This window comes from Dromaius novaehollandiae, chromosome 30 (genome assembly GCF_036370855.1).
Source record: "Dromaius novaehollandiae isolate bDroNov1 chromosome 30, bDroNov1.hap1, whole genome shotgun sequence".
Taxonomy (NCBI): domain Eukaryota; kingdom Metazoa; phylum Chordata; class Aves; order Casuariiformes; family Dromaiidae; genus Dromaius; species Dromaius novaehollandiae.
In genome coordinates, this window is record NC_088128.1 from 52,329 (window position 1) to 71,467 (window position 19,139).

At 67.0% G+C, this 19,139-nt stretch overlaps 1 protein-coding gene across 3 annotated transcripts; it reads left to right on the plus strand.

Moving 5' to 3' along the window:
* Nucleotides 1–1,762: 1,762 nt before the first annotated feature.
* On the plus strand, nt 1,763–18,993 carry SRRM2 (serine/arginine repetitive matrix 2). Of its 3 annotated transcripts, XM_064499503.1 has the most exons (14): nt 1,794–1,931; nt 6,243–6,502; nt 6,585–6,692; nt 6,778–6,954; nt 7,041–7,118; nt 7,248–7,310; nt 7,421–7,453; nt 7,565–7,615; nt 7,717–7,806; nt 7,893–8,043; nt 8,125–12,998; nt 14,106–16,707; nt 18,667–18,718; nt 18,847–18,993. In XM_064499503.1, the coding sequence occupies exons 2-12, from the start codon at nt 6,264–6,266 to the stop codon at nt 16,594–16,596; spliced, it is 8,355 nt and encodes a 2,784-aa protein (XP_064355573.1). In that variant the 5' UTR covers nt 1,794–1,931; nt 6,243–6,263; the 3' UTR covers nt 16,597–16,707; nt 18,667–18,718; nt 18,847–18,993. The 3 variants fall into 3 exon arrangements, with proteins under 3 accessions (XP_064355574.1, XP_064355573.1, XP_064355572.1); XM_064499504.1 differs by having other exon boundaries at nt 1,763–1,819; nt 18,667–18,993; XM_064499502.1 differs by having other exon boundaries at nt 18,667–18,993.
* The last annotated feature ends 146 nt before the right edge of the window (nt 18,994–19,139 follow it).

Below are 19,139 nucleotides of genomic sequence, written 5' to 3' on the forward strand. Positions count from 1 at the left end.
GCCGGACGTGCCAGGGGCTGTGCCAGGGGACGTGGGGCGTGCAAGGGGACGTGCAAGGGGACATGGGGCGTGCAAGGGGACGTGCGAGGGGACATGGGGCGTGCGAGGGGCCGTGAGCGTGCAAGGAGCCGTGCAAGGCGACATGGGGCGTGCAAGGAGCCGTGCGAGGGGATATGGGGCGTGCGAGGGGCCGTGGGTGTGCAACGGGCCGGCGGGTGTGCGAACAGTCGTGCGAGGGGACACCGGGCGTGCAAAGGGCTGTGGGGGGGGGGCGCGTGAGGGGCTGCCGTGCGAGGGTTTCGCACGCGCGCGTGCGAGGAGCTGCTCCCCCCCCCCCGGGGCTTGGCCGGACGCCGCGAGCCGCTCGGCGCCGCCACAACAACGCGGGGGCGGCGGGGGGGGGGGGAGGCGCCGTCTGGGGGCTGCCCGGACGCCTGGGCCCCTCGGACGCCTGGGCCCCTCGGTGGCCGGGGGAGGGGGGGGGCTGCCTGGACGCTGCGTTAACCCCCCCGTGGCCGGGTGCCTTCGTTAGCTCGGGGCGTTAATGAGCTTGGGGGGGGGGGAGGAGGCTCCACTCTGCGCTTCTGGGGGGGCAAAACAGCTCCAAATCAGCTCTTTTTGGGGGGAAATGCCCCAAAATTGGCCATTTTTGAGCAAAAACAGCCTTAATTCTGCCCATTTTGGGGCAAAACTGGCCTGAAATCTGCCCTTTTGGGGGCCAAAATCACCTGAAATCTGCTGTTTTGGGGTGTCAAAACGGCCTAAAAATCTGCCCTTTTGGGGGGCGAAAAAGGGCTTAATTTTGCCCTTTTTTGGGGGGGAACAGCCTGAAATCGGCCATTTTGGGGGGGGATATGGTCTGAAATTGGCCCTTTTGGCAGCCAAAATCACCTCAAAACTGCCGTTTGGGGGCAAAAATGGATTTAGATCTGCCCTTTTTTGTGGGGGGGCAGAAACAGCCTTAACTCTGCCCTTTTGGGGGGCAAAAATCACCTGAAATCTGCCCTTTTGAGGGGCCAAAAATGGCCTAAAATCTGCCCTTTTGGGGGGCGAAAAGGACCTATTTTTGCCCCTTTTTTGGGGGGAAACGGCCTTAATTCTGCCCTTTTTGGGGGGAACGGCCTGAAATCGACTCTTTTGGGGCAAAACCAGCTGTAATCGGCCCTTTTGGGGCCCAAAACAGCTTCGACTCTCCCCTTTTGGGGCTAAAACCTGCCGGAACGGGCCAGCGGGGACGCCTGGGCCCCCGAACGCCTGGGCCCCCCCGGGGGGGGGGGGAGCAGCGACTCTGATTGGCTGGAAGAGGCGGCCAGACGCTGGCGAGCGGCCAGCGCCGGGCACACGTGACGCTGATTGGCTGGCCGCCCGGTAGAAGCGGCGCTGATTGGCTGGCGGCGGAGAGAGGACATGGGCGATGCCCATTGGCCGGCGCGCGGCGGCGGCCGCGCCTGCGCGCACTGTGGAAAACGGGGGCGGGGGAGGGGGGGAAGGGAGCCCTCCGCCTTCCCAGCGTGCCTCGCGCCGCCCCGCACAAGATGGCGGGGCGGCGCGAGGCACGCCGGGAGCTGTAGTCCCGCCCCGCCTCCCTCTTGCTGCGGGCGGGCGCCGAGCGGACTCCACCTCCCGGCATGCCCCGCGCGCGGGCCGCCGCCGGGCCGCCACAAGATGTCGGCGCCGCGCGGGGGCCGATGGGACTTGTAGTCCGGCGCTGCCTCACCTTCCAGCGGCCGCGCGGCGCGGCGGCACTCCACTTCCCGTCGTCCCCCGCGGGCTGGGGCTGACGTCAGCGGCGGCGGGGCCGGAAGGGCAGGCCGCGCGGGTAGGCGGGGGCGCGTGGCGTCGCCTCGCGTCTCTCCGTCCGGGTCTCGCGGCCGCGGCAGCCTCGAGCGCGGCGGAGGGTCCCCGCGCGGCGCGAGCGGAGCCGCCGGCTGGTGAGGGCGGGGGGGGGAACACGGGGACACGTCGCGCGTGGGTGGGTGGGGGGCGCGCGCTCGCCGCGGGCGACCGTTGGCCGCGCGGTGGGGGAGGGGCGGGCGCGCGGCGCGGCCGTTGGCCCGCGCGGGTGGGGGAGGGGCGCGCGGGGGGGGGAGAGTTTTTACGTGAAAAAAAAAAGCTTTTTGGGGGGTTTGTGGCGGTTTTGTGAGGGGAAAGTGGGTGCGCGGGGGGGTTGGGGGGAGTCGCGAGGGGAAACGAGGTGCGGGGGGGGGAGTTTTGAGGGGGGAAGAAAGGTTTTCGGAGGGGTTTGGGGATTTTGAGGGGAAAAACGGCGGTTGTGGAGGTTTGGGGGGGTTTCGTGAGGGGAAAGCGGGTGCGTGGAGGGGCTGGGGGGAGCTTTTTGGGGAGAAAAAGTTGTCGGAGGGGTTTGGGGCGCTGTCGGGAGAGGAAAATGGAAGCGCGGAGGGGGTTGGGGGCAGTTTTGAGGGAAAAAAAAGGTTTTCGGAGGGGTTTGGGGTGCAGTTGTGAGGGGGAAGGGGGTGCGTGGAGCGGTTGAGAGCAGAACGGGGGTAGTTTTGAGGGAAAAAAACATTTTTGGAGAAGTTTAGAGTGCAGTTGTGAGGCAATAGTGAGTGCGCAGGAGAGTTGAGACGGGAAGTAGAGAGTTTTGAGGACAAAAATGGTTTTTAGAGGGTTTTGGGGTGTTTTTATGAGGAGAAAATGGGTGCGTGGAGGGTTGGGGACAGTTTTGAGGGGGAAAAAAGGTTTTTAGAGGGGTGTTTGGGTTGTTTTTGTGAGGGGGAAGTGAGCGTGTGGGGGGAGCTGGGAGTTGAGACCAGAAGTAGAGAGTTTAGAGGGGAAAAAAAGGTTTTTGGAGGGATTTGGGGAGCTTTTGCAAGGGGAAAGTAGGTGCTTGGAGCGGTCGAGGGGAGTTGAGAGAGAAGGGAGAAAATTTTAAGGGAAAAAAGTCTTTTTTCAGGGGGTTTTGGGGTGTTTTTGTGAGGGTAAAGTAGGCGCGGGGGGGTTGGGGGGAATTTTGAGGGGAAAAAAACAGCGGATCCAGGGGTTTAGGGTGCTTTTGTGAGGGAAACGTGGGTATGTGGGGGAGTTGGGAGTTAAGAAGAGAGAGAAAAAGGTTTTTAAGGGCTTTGGGGTGCTTTTGTGAGGGGAAAATGGGTTTGCAGAGGGAGCTGGGGGGAGTTTTGAGGAAAAAAAGGTAATTCCAGGGGTTTGGGGTGTTTTTGTGAGGGGAAGATGGAGGAGTTGAGGAGAGTTGTGAGGGGGAAAAAGGCTTTCGGAGAGGTTTGGGGTGTAGTTTTGGGGGGGGGAAAGGTTTTCAGAGGAGTTTGGGGTGTAGTTGTGAGGGGGGAAAAGGCTTTCGGAGGGGTTTGGGGTGTAGTTGTGAGGGGGAAAAAGGCTTTCGGAGGGGTTTGGGGTGTAGTTTTGAGGGGGAAAAGGCTTTCGGAGGGGTTTGGGGTGTAGTTTTGAGGGGGAAAAGGCTTTCGGAGGGGTTTGGGGTGTAGTTTTGAGGGGGAAAAGGTTTTCGGAGGGGTTTGGGGTGTAGTTTTGAGGGGAAAAAGGCTTTCGGAGGGGTTTGGGGTGTAGTTTTGAGGGGAAAAAGGCTTTCGGAGGGGTTTGGGGTGTAGTTGTGAGGGGGAAAAAGGCTTTCGGAGGGGTTTGGGTGTAGTTGTGAGAAGAAAGCGGTTGTGTGGAGGAGTTGAGGGGGGAACAGGGCTAGTTTTGAGGGGAAAAAGGGTTTTCAGGGGCATTTCGGGTGCTTTTATGAGGGGAAATGAGGTGTGGGGGGAATTGGGGGCGATTTTGAGGGAAAAACCTGTGCTTCCAGAGGTGTAGGGTGCTTTTGTGAGGGGAAAGTGGGTGTGTGGGGGAGCTGGGGAGAGTTTTGAGGGAAAAAAAGCTTTTCAGCGGCGTTTGGGTTGCTGTTGCGAGGGGGAAGTGGCTGTGTGGAGGGGTTGAGAGGGGAAGTAGGAAGTTTTGAGGGAACAAAAAGCTTTTCAGTGTGTTGGGTGGCTTTTGTGAGGGGAAAGGGGGTGTGTGAAGGGGTTTGGGGGGAGTTGGGGAGAGTTTTGAGGGAAAACAGGGTTTTCAGAGGAGTTTGGGGTGCAGTTGTGAGGGAAAATGAGGTGCGGGGGGATTTGAGGGGAGTTTTTAGGGGAAAAAAGGGTTTTCAGAGGGGTTTTGGGGTGCTTTTGTGAGAGAAGGTGAGTGTGTGGAGGGGCTGGGGGGAGTTGGGAGGGGAACAGGTAGAGTTATGAGAAGTTTTGAGGGGGAAGAAGGGTTTTCAGAGAGTTTTGGGGTATAGTTGTGAGGAAAAAATGGGTGCACAGAGGGTTTTGGAAGAGTTTTGAGGGAAAAATGGTTTTTAGAGAGTTTTGGGGTAGAGTTGTGAGGAGAAAGTGGGTGTGTGGAAGATTTTGGGAGAGTTTTGAGAAGAAAAAAGGTTTTTAGAGAGTTTCAGGGTATAGTTCTGAGAAAAAAATGGGTGCATGGAGGGTTTTGGGAGAGTTTTGAGGGGAAAAAACAGTTTTTTGGAGGGATTTGGGGTAGAGTTGTGAGGAGAAAGCGGGTGTGTGGAGGGTTTTGAGAGAATTTTGAGAGAAAAAAGGTTTTCAGAGAGTTTTGGGGTATAGTTGTGAGAGGAAAATGGGTGCATGGAGGGTTTTGGGAGAGTTTTAAGGAGAAAAAAGGTTTTTAGAAAATTTTGGGGTATAGTTGTGAGGGGAATGTGGGGACATGGAGAGTTTTGGGAGAATTTTGAGAGGAAAAAAGGTTTTCAGAGAGCTTTGGGGTAGAGCTGTGAAGGAAAAATAGGTGTGTAGAGGGTTTTGGGAGAGCTGTGAGGGAAAAAAGGTTTTTAGAGAGCTTTGAGGTATAGTTGTGAGAGGAATGTGGGTGTGTGGAAGGTTTTGGGAGAGTTTTTTGGGGAAAAAAGGTTTTCAGAGTTTTGCAGTATGGTTGTGAGGGGAATGTGGGTGCATGGAGGGTTTTGGGAGAGTTTTGAGAAGCAGAAAAGGTTTTCAGAGGATTTTGGGGTAGAGTTGTGAGAAGAAAGTGGGTGCATGGAGAGTTTTGGGAGAATTTTGAGGGGCAAAAAGGGTTTTTGGAGGGGCTTCGGGTATAGTTGTGAGAGGAATGTGGGTGCGTGGAGAGTTTTGAGAGAGTTTTTAGAGGGAAAAAGATTTTTAGAGAGCTTTGGGGCATAGTTGTAAGGGGAATGTGGGTGCACAAAGAATTTTGGGAGAATTTTGGGAAAAAAGGGTTTTCAGAAGGGTTTGGGGTAGAATTGTGAGAGGAACATAAGTGTGTGGAAGGTTTTGGGAGAGTTTTGAGAAGAAAAAAGGTTTTTAGAGAGCTTTGAGGTATAGTTGTGAGAGGAATGTGGGTGTGTGGAAGGTTTTGGGAGAGCTTTTAGGGGAAAAAAGGGTTTTTAGAGGCGTTTGGGGTATAGTTGTGAGGGGAATGTGGGTGTGTGGAAGGTTTTGGGAGAATTTTGAGGGGGAAAAAAGGTTTTCAGAACGTTTTGGGGTAGAACTGTGAGGAGAAAGTGGGTGCATGGATGGTTTTGAGAGAGTTTTTAGGGTGAAAAAAGGGTTTTCAGAGGGATATGGGGTAGAGTTGTGAGAAGAAAGCAGGTGTGTGGAGGGTTTTGAGAGAATTTTGAGGGGAAAAAACGGTTTTCAGAGAGTTTTGGGGTACAGTTGTGAGGGAAAAACGAGTGCACGGAGGGTTTTGGGAGAGTTTTGAGAAGAAAAAAGGTTTTTAGAGAGCTTTGGGGCATAGTTGTGAGGGGAATGTGGGTGTGTGGAAGGTTTTGGGAGAATTTTGAGGGGGGAAAAAGGGTTTTTAGAGGGATTCGGGGTAGAGTTGTGAGGAGAAAGCGGGTGCATGGATGGTTTTGAGAGAGTTTTTTGGGGAAAGATGAGTTTTTGGAGGGATTTGGGGTAGAGTTGTGAGGAGAAAGCAGGTGTGTGGAGGGTTTTGAGAGAATTTTGAGGGGAAAAAACGGTTTTCAGAGAGTTTCGGGGTAGAGTTGTGAGGAAAAAACGGGTGCACGGAGGGTTTCGGGAGAGTTTTGAGGAGAAAGAAAGGTGTCAGAGGGGTTTGGGGCGCTGTCGCGAGGGCAAAGCCCCCGCGGAGGCCTCGTTTTGAGGCGCGACTAAAGTGACCCGGGGGCCGTTTTAGAGAACAAACCCGCAGGCGGGGCGGGGAGGAGAGGGGAAAAGGGAGAGCGTTAGCCGCGGGGGGGGCCGCCGGGGTCCCTGACGGCGGGGCCTCCCCCCCCGCAGGCCTCGGCAGCGTGGGTCGCCATGTACAATGGGATAGGGCTGCCGACGCCCCGGGGGAGCGGCACCAACGGCTACGTGCAGCGCAACCTCTCGGCCCTGCGCCACAAGAAGGAGCGGGCCGACTACAAGGCGGAGGAGGAGCTGCGCAAGCTGGAGTCCAGCCTGCTCAAGAAGCCCAACCAGGACATCCTGGACCACGAGCGCAAGCGCAAGGTGGAGCTGAAATGCCTCGAGCTCTCCGAGCTCATGGAGGAGCAAGGGTAAGCCGTCGCCTCCCCCCCCCCCTCCCCAGCCCGGACGCCTGGGCCCGCTCGGCCGCGCCTCACCGCCCTCCGCCTTTAGGTACAACGAGGGCGAGATCCAGGAGAAAGTGGCCACTTTCCGCTTGATGCTGCTGGAGAAGGACGTGGCGCTGGGCAAGGAGGGCGAGCAGCCCGAGCACAAGCCCACGTGAGTCCCGTCCCCCCGCGTCCCCTCGTCCCCCCCCCCCCCCCCGCGTCCCCCCCTAACGCCGCCCCCCCCCCCCACCGCGCAGGGTGACGGAGACCCACCAGCTGGCCGAGGCCAACGAGAAGAAGAACGAGCGGCTGCGGGCCGCCTTCGGCATCAGCGAGAGCTACGTGGACGGCAGCTCCTTCGACCCCAACCGCCGGGCCAAGGAGGCGCCCGCCGCCCCCGCCGCCCGGCCCCCCGACCCCCCCAAGGCCTTCAGGTACCGCGCCGGGGGGCTGGGGGGCGCGGGGGGCGCCTGGGCCCCTTGCGGCCTCGCTGAGACCCCTCTCGTTCCCCCCCCCCCAGCCTGGCGCGCGAGTCGAGCAGCTCCCGGTCGCCGTCTCCTAAGCAGAAGAAGAAGAAAAAGAAGAAAGACAGAGGAAGGTGGGTAGCGGCCGGACGCCTGGGCCCCGCCCCGGACACCTGGGCCCCGGCCCAGACGCCTGGGCCCTCCCCCACCGCGGGAGCAGCCTGGTTTGGGGCTAAACGAGGCGGTTTTGGTCGCGCCCGCAGGTCGGAGAGCCGCTCGCCGGGGCGGCGTGAGCGGAAGAAGAGCTCCAAGAAGAAGAAGCACAGGTATGGCCGCCGCCGTGGGGAGGAGGGAGATGTGGGGCAGGGGGAGGAATGTGGGGCAGCCCCCCAACCACCCCCCCGCTCACCCCCCGCCCCCCTTTCCCTTCCCGCAGGTCTGAATCGGAGTCCAAGAAGCGGAAGCACCGGTGAGATGGGGGACGTGTGGGGCAGGGGGGGCGGAGCTATGGGGCAGGGGAGTGGATACGTGGGGCAGCCACTTGTGGGGCAGCCTCGGTGACGCTCTCCCCGCCCCCCAGGTCTCCGAGCCCCAAGAGCAAACACAAGGCCAAAGAGAAGAAGCGCAAGAGGTGAGCGGGGGGGCTCAGCGCCCCACACGCGCCGCCCCACACGCGCTGCCCCACACGCGCCGCCCCCCAACTCACCCCCCGCCCCGTCGCTGTCTCCCCAGATCCACCAGCGAGTCGACGTCGCAGAAGAGCCGCCGCGAGCGCTCTTCCTCGCCCGCCTCCTCCTCCTCCTCCGGCTCCTCCCGCAGCAGGTGAGTGGGGCGCCCCACGCCGCCCCCCCGGCCGCCCCACACGCCCCCCCCCGCGCCCCCCCCGGCCTCACCCCCGTGCCCCGCAGGTCCCGCAGCGCCACGGCCCCGAAGGCCCCGCCCCAGCCCCAGCGCAGCCAGACCCCCCCGCCGCCGAGCGCCGAGAGCCGCCCCGCGGCGCCCCCCGAGAAGGAGCCGGCGCCGGCCCCGGGCCCCGCCCGGGCCAGCGAGGAGCCGGAGGTGAGCCGGGGCGCCGGGGGGGGGCCAGGGGGGGGCCCCCGCCCCGCCCCGCCGCCTCACCCGCTTCCCCCCGCCCCACAGAACCCGCCGGAGCCCCCCGCCCGCTCGCCGTCGCCCCCCGCCACCGCCGCCGAGCAACCGGAGCCGCCCGTGACGCCCGCCGCGGCGCCGCCGTCGCCCGCCGAGGCCTCGCCCCCCGCCGCAACCGCCACCGCCGCCTCCCCCGCCGGGCCGCTGCCGCCGCCGCCGCCCCCCGCGGCCTCGCCGCCGCCCCCCCGGGCCGCCTCGCCCGCCTCCCGCTCCGACAGCGGCGCCCGCTCTTCCTCCTCCTCCTCCTCGCCCCCCAAGCCGGCCCCGGAGGCGACGGCGGCGGCGCGCCGCAGCGTGTCGCCGCTGCCGCCGCCTCCCGCCAAGGCCGCGGCCAAGCCGGCCTCCTCCTCCTCGCGCCGCTCCGCCACCCCCGCCAAGGCCTCCAAGGGGCGGAGCAGCAACAGGCGGGAGCGCTCGCGGTCGCGCAGCCCCGCCGGGGGCCGCCGGGGCCGCTCGCGCTCCCGCACCCCGCCGCGCCGGCGGTCCCGCACCCCCGCGCGCCGGCGGTCCCGCACCCCGGCCCGCCGCAGCGCCTGGTCCCGCTCGCGGACGCCGCGCCGGGGCCGCTCGCGCTCCCGCACCCCGCTGTGGCGCCCCGAATCGGGCAGCCCCCAGCGCCGGCCCCGCTCGCCCTCCCGCAGCCCCGCCCGCCGCCCCAAATCCCGCACGCCGCCGGCGCGCCGGGCCCGCTCCCGCACCCCGCCCCGCTGGGGGGGGGGCCGCTCCCGCTCCCGCTCCCCCCGCGGCCGCGCCTGGCGCTGGGGCCGCTCCCGCAGCCCCGCCCGGCGCCGCTCCCGCACCCCGGCGCGCCGCCGCAGCCGCTCCCGCACGCCGTCGCGCCGCGGGCGCTCCCGCACCCCCGCGCGGCGCCGTAGCCGCTCCCGCACCCCCGCGCGGCGCCGCTCCCGCACCCCCGCCCGCCGCGGCCGCTCGGCCTCCTCGCCGGGCCGCCGTAGCCGCTCGCCGTCCTCCCCCGAGCGGCGCCGCCGGGGCCGGGGGACGGCGTCGCGCCGCAGCCGCTCCGACTCCTCGGCCGAGGGGCGGGGCCGGCGGGGGGCGGGGCGCCGCAGCCGCTCCGCCTCCTCGCCCCGCCCCAAAAAGAAGGCCCGGGCCTCGCCCCGGCGCAGCCGCTCCCGCAGCTCCGCCGGCCGCCGCCGCCGCCGCCGCCGCAGCTCCACCGCCTCGCCCGCCCCCAAGCGCAGGGGCTCCCGCTCGCCCCCGCCCCGCTCCCCCTCGCCGCCTGTCGCCAACACCGCGACGCCCGTCACCGACACCGCGACGCCCGCCGCCGCCCCTGAGGCTCCGGCGGAACCCGCCCCGCCGCCGCCGCCCGCCCGCCCCAAGTGGGTGCCCATCGGCATGGCGCAGCCCGAGCCGCCGCCTGTCGTGAAACCGCCGCCCGCAACAGCCGCTGCCACCGCGGCAACACCGCCGAGCGGCCCCAAGTGGGTGCCCATCGCCCCGGTACAGCCGGAGACACCATCGAGCGCCTCCAAAACACCCGCGGCGGAGGCGAAAGCAGCGACGCCGGCACAGCCGAGCAGCTCGACGACAACACCTGCGGCGGAGGCGAAAGCGGGAACACCGTCGCAAGAGGGTGTCTCCAAAGCAACACCCGCGGTGGACGCAAAAGCGGGAACATCATCACAGTCAAGTGCCTCCAAGGCGACACCCGCGGCGGAGGTGAAAGCGGGAACACCGTCACAGCCGAGCGCTTCAAAAGCAACACCCGCGGCGGAAGCGAAAGCGGGAACACCGTCACAGTCAAGCCTCTCCAAGTCGCCTGTTGCCGATGGGAGATCGGGAACCCCGTCGCAGCAGAGCCTGCCCAAAGCGATGCCTGTTGTCGACGCAAAACCGGCCCCACCGTCGCAGCAGAGCCTGCCCAAGGCGATGCCTGTTATCGGCGCGAGGCTGCTGGCGCTGTCGCAGCAGAGCCTCCCCAGGGCGATGCCTGTTGTTAACCTGAAGTCAGCCATACCGCCGCAGCACGGCCTGCCCAAGGCAATGCCTGTTGTTGAGTCTCGACTGACAGCGCTGTCACAGCAGGGCCTCCACAAGGCGATGCCTGTTGTTGATGCGAGGTTGATCGCGCTGTCGCAGCAGAGCTTGCCGAAAGCGATGCCTGTTGTTGACGCGAGGTTGATTGCGCTGTCGCAGCAGACCCTGCCGAAAGCGATGCCTGTTGTTGACGCGAGGTTGGCAACAGCGTCACAGCAGAGCCTCCCCAAGGCGATGCCTGTTGTTGAGCCTCGATCGGCAACAGCGTCACAGCAGAGCCTCCCCAAGGCGATGCCTGTCGTTGAGCCTCGATCAGCAACAGCGTCACAGCAGAGCCTCCCCAAGGCAATGCCTGTTGTTGAGCCTCGATCGGCAACAGCGTCACAGCAGACTCTCCCAAAGGCAATGCCTGTTGTTGAGCCTAGATTGGCAACACCGCCACAGCAGGCTCTCCCCAAGGCGATGCCTGTTGTCGAGGTGAAACCGGCAACACCATCAGAGCAAAATCTCCCCAAGGCGATGCCTGTTGTCGAGGTGAAACCAGCAACACCGTCACAGCAGACTCTTCCCAAGGCGATGCCTGTTGTCGAGGTGAAACCAGCAGCACCATCAGAGCAGACTCTCCCCAAGGCCATGCCTGTTGTCGAGCCTAGATTGGCAACACCGTCACAGCAGACTCTCCCAAAGGCGATGCCTGTTGTCGAGGTGAAATCACCAACACCGTCAGAGCAGACTCTCCCCAAGGCCATGCCTGTTGTCGAGGTGAAATCACCAACACCGTCAGAGCAGACTCTCCCCAAGGCGATGCCTGTTGTTGAGGTGAAATCGCCAACACCGTCAGAGCAGACTCTCCCCAAGGCCATGCCTGTTCCTGAGGTGAAATCGCCAACACCATCCCAGCAAAATCTCCCAAAAGCAATGCCTGTTGTCGAGGTGAAACCACCAACACCGCCACAGCAGAGCCTCCCCAAGGCAATGCCTGTTGTTGAGGCTCGATCGCCAACACCGTCACAGCAGACTCTCCCAAAGGCAATGCCTGTTGTTGAGGCTCGATCGCCAACACCGTCACAGCAGACTCTCCCAAAGGCAATGCCTGTTGTTGAGCCTCGATTGGCAACACCGTCACAGCAGAGTTTGCCAAAGGCGATGCCTGTTGTCGAGGTGAAATCACCAACACCGTCACAGCAGACTCTCCCAAAGGCAATGCCTGTTGTTGAGCCTAGACTGGCAACACTGTCGCAGCAGACTCTCCCCAAGGCGATGCCTGTTGTTGAGGTGAAATCACCACCACCACAGCAGACTCTCCCCAAGGCAATGCCTGTTGTTGAGGTGAAATCACCACCGCCACAGCAGACTCTCCCGAAGGCGATGCCTGTTGTTGACTTGAAACCGGCAACACCGTCACAGCAGAGCTTGCCAAAGGCAATGCCTGTTGTTGAGGTGAAATCACCAACACCGTCACAGCAGGCTCTCCCCAAGGCAATGCCTGTTGTTGAGGTGAAACCGGCAACACCGTCACAGCAGGCTCTCCCCAAGGCGATGCCTGTTGTTGAGCCTAGATTGGCAACACCGTCACAGCAGACTCTCCCCAAGGCGATGCCTGTTGTTGACTTGAAACCGGCAACACCGTCACAGCAGGCTCTCCCCAAGGCGATGCCTGTTGTTGACTTGAAACCGGCAACACAGTCACAGCAGGCTCTCCCCAAGGCGATGCCTGTTGTTGACTTGAAACTGGCAACACCGTCGCAGCAGGCTCTCCCCAAGGCGATGCCTGTTGTTGACTTGAAACCGGCAACACCGTCGCAGCAGACTCTCCCCAAGGCGATGCCTGTTGTTGACTTGAAGCCAGCAACACCGTCGCAGCAGGCTCTCCCCAAGGCGATGCCTGTTGTCGAGGTGAAACCAGCAACACTGTCAGAGCAGAATCTCCCAAAGGCGATGCCTGTTGTCGAGCCTAGATTGGCAACACCGTCACAACAGAGCCTCTCGAAACCAACACCCGTCGTCGAGGTGAAATCTGGGAGCCCCCTGCCCCAGAGCCCCTCGAAACCAACACCCACCATGACGGCACAGGCGGCCACTCCGCTGTGCCAGAGCCTCTCCCAACCGGCCCCCGTTGCGGTGACGAAGCCAGCACCACCGCCGGGGCAGAGCCCCCCCAAGCCGCCGCCTGTTGCGACAGCCCAGCCGGGCCCCAGCGCCTCAAAACCGCTGCCTGTCACCGCGGTGCCGCCTGTTGCGGAGGCCAAAGTGGAGGCGCCGCCCGGCTCCCCCGGCCGAGCGCAACAGCCGCGCTGCCGCTCTCCAGAGGCCGCACAGGCGGAGGCCGGCGCCAAGCTGGACCGCCGCAGCCTCTCGCCGGCGCCCGCCGAACCGCCACGCCTCAGCCGGGCCCCGGAGCCGCCCACCAGCGCCCGAGCCGACGAAGAGCCCGGAGCCGCCCAGCCTTCGGCCTCGCCGGCCCGCGGCCGCTCCCGCTCACCCCCCGTGCTGGAGAAGATGGCGCCGGAGACGGGTGCCCCGGCGCCCGAGAAGCCCCGCTCTTCCTCCTCCTCCTCCTCCTCCTCCTCCTCCTCTTCGTCGTCCTCCTCCTCCTCCGGCCCCCCGGAAGCTGCCAAGATGGAGCCCATGGTCGTCGAGGGTCCTGCCACTGTCGTGGCTGCCGCCGCTGCGTCCCCCGTCACCGCCGTCGCGGCGCCCAAGGAGAAGCGGAGCTCTTCGTCCTCCTCCTCCTCCTCCTCCTCGTCCTCCTCCTCGTCCTCCTCCTCCTCCTCCTCGGACTCCAGCTCCAGCTCCAGCTCCTCCGAGTCGGGGCCCCCCTCGCCGGCCGCCCCGGCCCCCGAAGGCGACGCCGCGCAGACAGAGTGAGGTTCCTGCCCCCGCCCCGGGCCCTGCTGTCCCCCCCCCCCGTCCCCCCGGGGTGGCGTCACCCCACGGCGTCACCCCTGGGCCCCCTAGTGCCACCCGTTCTGCCACCCCGGGGTGGCATCGCCCCATGACGTCACTCCTCGGGTCCTCCAGCGCCACTGCCTCTGTCCCCCCAGGGTGGTGTCACCCCCTGGCTACCCCCGTACCACCCCCTGTCACCCCAGGGTGGCGTCACCCCATGGTGTCACCTCCTGGGTCCCCTTGTGCCACCTTCTCCGTCACCCTGGGGTGTCGTTGCCCCACGGCGTCACCCTGTGACACTCCCTTTGTCACCCTGGGGTGTTCTCACCCCACGGTGTCACCCTGTGACATCCCATCCATTACCCGGGGGTGGCGTCACCCCATGGCGTCACCCCCCAGGGTCCCTCCATGCCACCCCCTCGGACACCCCCGGGTGTTGTCACCCAATGGCGTCACCTTGTGACACCCCCTCTGTCACCCTGGGGTGTTGTCATCTGATAGCATCACCCTGTCTCCCGCCGGGGCCACACCTGTACCCCACTGTCACCTGCTGCGAGACCATGTGTCCCTGGCCCCGTGTCCCCCAGGTGTCACCCCTGGGGTGCCCTGTCCCCCCCCCAACCCCGTGTCCCCAGGGTGTCACCCCCCCCAGCCCCATGTCCCCCAGGTTGTTCCCCCCTCCCCTGGGGTTGTCACCCCCTGGCGCACCACGTCCCCCAGGGGTGTCACCCCTAGTGTTCCCCCTCCCCTGGGTCGTGGTCCCTTGGGGGTGTCACCCCCTGCCCCGTGTCCCCCGGGAGAGTCCCCGCGTCCCCGGGGTGTCCCCTGGGTGTCACCGCGTCCCCGGGGGTGTCACCCCCGGCACACCGTGTCCCCCGTGGGTGTCGCCCCCACGTCCCCCGTGGGTGTCGCCCCGGTGTTCCCCCTCCCCTAGGTCGTGGTCCCTTGGGGGTGTCACCTCCTCCCCCCTTCCCCTTTGAGGGTCCCCCCATCCCCTGGGGGTGTCACCGCGTCCCCGGGGGGGTCCCCGGGTTTTCCCACGTCCCCGGGGGGGTCGCGCTGACGCCGTTCCGTCCCCGCAGGCCCGGCAGCCCGACGGCGGTGGCAGCGGCGGCGGTGGCCCGCGAGGGCCGCACCCTGGCCGTGACCCGGCGCAAGCGCCGCTCGCGCAGCTCCAGCTCCTCCTCCAGCAGCTCCTCGTCGTCCTCCTCCTCCTCCTCTTCCTCCTCCTCCTCCTCCTCCTCCTCCAGCAGCTCCTCGTCCTCCTCCTCCTCCTCCTCCTCCAGCTCCTCGTCGTCCTCCTCCTCCTCCTCCTCCAGCTCCTCCTCCTCCTCGGCGCCCCCCGGCCCCAAGGCAGCCGCCCGGAAGGCCTCGCCCCAGCGCACACGGTACACGGAGCCCGCGGCCCGGACGCCGGGGTCCCCCCCGCCCCGCACCGGCGTCGGCGGCTCCCCCCCGCCCCGCACCGGCGTCGGCGGCTCCCCCCGGACGCCGGGGCCCCCGGCCGAGCCGCCTGCCTCTGCCGTGGGCGAGGAGCAAGGCGCCGCCCCCCCCGCTGCCCCAGCCTCCCCGGCGGCGGCTCCCCGGACACCTGGGCCCCTTCCCTCGGCTCCCGGGGCGGGCGCCTCTCCCCGGACACCTGGGCCCTGCCCCGAGGCGGGAGCGGGGGGGGATCCCGGCACGGCGGCGGCTCCCTCGGAAGCGGGCGGCGGGTGTTGCCCCCCCCCGGCGCCTGAGCCCTCCGCGGCTCCCCCCACCACCGCCGCCGAGCCCTCCCGGACGCCTGGGCCCTCGGCTGCCGAAACGGGTGGCGGGGGGGCCCCAACCACGGCGGCGGCGGCGGGTGCGACGGGGTCCCCCCCCGCGGCTCCCACCCCCACGGCTCCCACGGCGCTTGCTGCCTCCCCCCAAACGCCCACGGCTGCCGCCCCCGCCCAGACGCCTGGGCCCTCGCCGGCGGCTGCCCAACCCGGCGCCACGGCGGCTCCCCGGGCTCCCGGGGCGGTGGGAGTCACCCGGACGCCTGGGCCCGCGGCTGCTCCCCGGGCTCCCGGCGCCACTAGCACGCCCCGGACGCCGGGGCCCCTGCTGTCGCTGACGCCGGGGAGGGGGGCGGGGGGGCTGCCCCGGACGCCTGGGTCCCTGCTTTCGCTGACGCCGGGGCGGGTGGTGCGCGCCTCGCCCCGGACGCCTGGGTCCCTGCTGTCGCTGACGCCGGGCCGGGGCCTCGGCGGCTCCCCCCGGGCGCCCGGCGGCCCCTTCCCCCTCCTCGCCGCCCGCGCCGGCTTCGCCCGGACGCCTGGGTCCCCCTTCCTCTCGGGCCCCGCCCGCGGCGTGGGGGGCGGCTTCGCCCGGACGCCTGGGTCCCCTTTCCTCTCCACGCCGGGGCGCGGGGGAAGCGGCGGCGGCGCTTTCCCCGCCGGACGCCTGGGCCCTTGCATCCACCGGCTCCAGGGCAACGTCATGGGGTGCCCCGGACGCCTGGGCTCCTGTATCCACCGCCTGCAGGGCAGCGTGGGCATGGGCTGCCCCGGACGCCTGGGCTCCTGCATCCACCGGCTCCAGGGCAGCATGGGCATGGGCTGCTCCGGACGCCTGGGCTCCTGCTACCACCGCCTCCAGGGAAGCATGGGCACCGGCGGCTCCCGCTCGCCCTTCGCCATGACCCCCGCCATGGCGGCGGCCGGCTCCGCCCGCCTCGCCGCCACCGGCAACATGGCCGCCAGCGCCACCAACATGGCCGCCAGCAACATGGCCAACGCCGGCAACATGGCCGCCAACAGCATGGCCAACAACATGGCCGCCGGTAACATGGCTAACAACATGGCTGCCAACAATATGGCTGCCGGTAACATGGCCGCCAACAACATGGCTGCCAACAGCATGGCCGCCAACAATATGGCCGCCGGCAACATGGCCAACAACATGGCCGCCGGCAACATGGCCGCCAACAACATGGCCGCCAACAACATGGCCGCCGGCGCCGCCTCCCAGTACGCCGCCAACATGGCCGGCGCCTCCCAGTACGGCGCCTCGGCCCAGGTGACTGCGTACCAGTACGGCACTGGGGGCGCCGGGGCCGCCCAGTACGGCGCCGGCGCCTCCCAGTATGGGGCAGGCGCCTCCCAGTATGGCGGCGGCGCCCAAATGGCCGCCGGGCAGTACGGGGCGGGCGCCTCCCAGTACGGCCTGGCGGGCGCCGGCGCCTCCCAGTACGGGGCGGGCGCTTCCCAGTATGGCGCCGGCGCCTCCCAGTACGGTGCCGACGCCTCCCAGTATGGCCTGGCCGCGGGGGCCGACGCCGCCTCCCAGTACGGCGCCGCCGCTTCCCAGTACGCCGCCGCCTCCCAGTACGGCGCCGCCCAGTACGGCGCCGCCGCCCAGTACGGCGCCCAGTACGGCGGCGCCTCCCAGTACGGCGCCTCCCAGTACGGCGCCGCCTCCCAGTACGGCGCCCAGTACGGCGCCGACGCCTCCCAGTACGGCGCCTGGGGCGACGGCACCCAGGACGCCTGGGCCCCCGCCGCGGCCGGCGGCGTCAGCTGGGGCTCCTGGGTGACCCCCGCGCCCTGAGCGCCGCCCGGACGCCTGGGCCCCTCCCCGAGCGCCGCCCCCCGGACGCCTGGGCCCCCCCGAGCGCCGCCGCCGCCGCCCCCCCGGACGCCTGGGCCCCCCGAGCCGCAGGTGAGCAGCGCTGGCGGCCCGGGGGGGCGGAGGCGGGGGGCGGTTTCGGTGTTGCCGTGGGGCAGGCGGGGGTTGTAGCTGTTGCCGTGGGGCAGGTGTTGGGGGGCAGCAGATCTGTGGGGCGGACGTGGTGTTTGCCGGGTGTTTTAGCTGTTGCCGTGGGGCAGATGATGGGGGCAGCGCTGTGGGGCTGTGGGGCAGATGGGGGGTGGTTTAGCTGTTGCCGTGGGGCAGATGGGTGTTTTGTTGCCGTGGGGCAGATGTTGGGGGCAGATCTGTGGGGCAGACGTTGGGGGGCGGCTTAGCGGTTGCTGTGGGGCAGGTGGGTGTTTTAGCAGTTGCCGTGGGGCAGATCTATGGGGCGGACGTGGCGTTTGCCGGGTGTTTTAGCTGTTGCTGTGGGGCAGATGTTGGGGGCAGCTCTGTGGGGCTGTGGGGCAGATGTTGGGGGGCAGATCTATGGGGCTGTGGGGCAGACATGGCCTTCATTGGGGGGTGGTTTAGCGGGTGCCGTGGGGCAGATGGGGGTGTTTTAGCTGTTGCTGTGGGGCAGGCATTGGGGGGCAGATCTATGGGGCTGTGGGGCAGATGGGTGGTTTAGCAGTTGCTGTGGGGCAGATGGGGGGACCAGGTCTGTGGGGCGGATATGACATTCCTTGGGTGTTTTAGCAGTCGCAGTGGGGCAGGTGTTGGGGGCAGATCTGTGGGGCGGACATGGCCTTCATTGGGGGGCAGATCCGTGGGGCAGGTGGCGTGTCTGTTGGGGGGGTGGCGGCTCAGTTGGGGCCGTGGGGCAGGAGTTGGGGGGCAGCCCAGCGGGGGCCGTGGGGCAGATCTCGGGGGGTTGTGGGGCAGAGCTTGGGGGTGGACTAGCAGTTGCCATGGGGCAGGCGTGGGGGGCAGATCTGTGGGGTGGACATGGCGTCCGTCGGGGGGGGGGGGTTAGCGGTTGCTGTGGGGCAGAGCTTGGGGGTGGTCGGGCGGGTGCCGTGGGGCGGACGTGTCGCTTGGGGGGCGGTTGGATGGCCGTGGGGCGGACGGGGGCAGGCGGAGGGGCTCTGCCGTGGGGCAGCCCCGGGCAGCCGTTGGGGCAGGCCGGGGCGGTGCGGGGGGATTATGAGGGGTGGGGGGACCTGGGGGTGTGCGGGGGTTGCTGTGGGGCTGGCTGTGGGGTTGGGGTGTAGCTGTGGGGCTGTGGGGTGTAGCTGTGGGGCTGGCTGGCGGTTGTAGCTATGGGATTGACTGTGGGGTGCAGGTGTAGCTGTGGGGTGGGCTGTAGGTGGGTGTAAGCATGAGGCTGGCTGTGGGCTGTAGGTGTGGGCTGTAGGTGTGGGGCTGGCTGCGGGTGTTGCTGTGGGGTGGGGTGTAGGTGTGGGGCTGGCTGCGGGTGTTGCTGTGGGGTGGGGTGTGGGTGTGGGGTGTAGATATGGCACTGGCTGTAGGCTTACGGGTGTAGCTGTGGGGTGTAGGTGTGGGGTGTAGATATGGGGCTGGCTGCGGGTGTTGCTGTGGGGTGTAGGTGTGGGGTGTAGATATGGGGCTGGTTGCGGGTGTTGCTGTGGGGTGTAGGTGTGGGGTGTAGCTATGGGGCTGGCTGCGGGTGTTGCTGTGGGGTGTAGGTGTGGGGTGTAGATATGGGGCTGGCTGTAGGATTGCGGGTGTAGGTGTGGGGTGGGGGGTAGCTGTGGGGCTGGCTGTAGGGTTGGCGTAGCTGTGGGGCTGGCTGTGGGGGGTAGCGGTGGGGCTGTAGCTGTAGGCTGTAGCTGTGGGGCTGGCAGCGGCGCCGTGGGGCAGACGGGTGGGCGTCCCCGCCACAGGCCCGCCGTGGGGCAGAGCCGACGCCGAGCGGGCGCGGCGGCGCCGTGGGGCGGCAGCAGCGCCGTGGGGCAGCAGCAGCGCCGTGGGGCAGCGCCGTGGGGCGGCGGCGCCGTGGGGCGGCGCTGACCCCTGTCCCCGCAGGGTGCCGCCGGCGCCGAGGATCCAGCCGCTGCCCGGGGCGCCCGGCCTGGCGGTAGGTGTGGGGCAGCGCCGTGGGGCAGCGCCGTGGGGCAGCGCCGTGGGGCGGCAGCGCCGTGGGGCCGCCCCCCCCTCCCCCCGCCTCCCCCCCCTCACCCCGCCCCCTGCTCTCTTCTCTTGCAGCTCCCGGGAGCCCGGCCCCGCCCCCTCCCTCCAGGCCCCGCCCCCTTCCCCTCGGCCCCGCCCCCCTCCTCCAGGCCCCGCCCCCTTCCCTCGGCCCCGCCCCCCCCCTTTTCTGTGCGTTTTACATATAAAGGCGAAAAGGCCCAATGGCGTGGTGAGGGCGTGGTCTCTGGGGGCGGGGCCTGCGGGAGGGGGCGGGGCTGGCGGGGGCGGGGCCTGAGGGAGGGGGCGGGGCTTGTGGGGGCGGAGCCTGATGGTGTGGGCGGGGTTGTGGGAGGGGCGGGGGTTGTGGG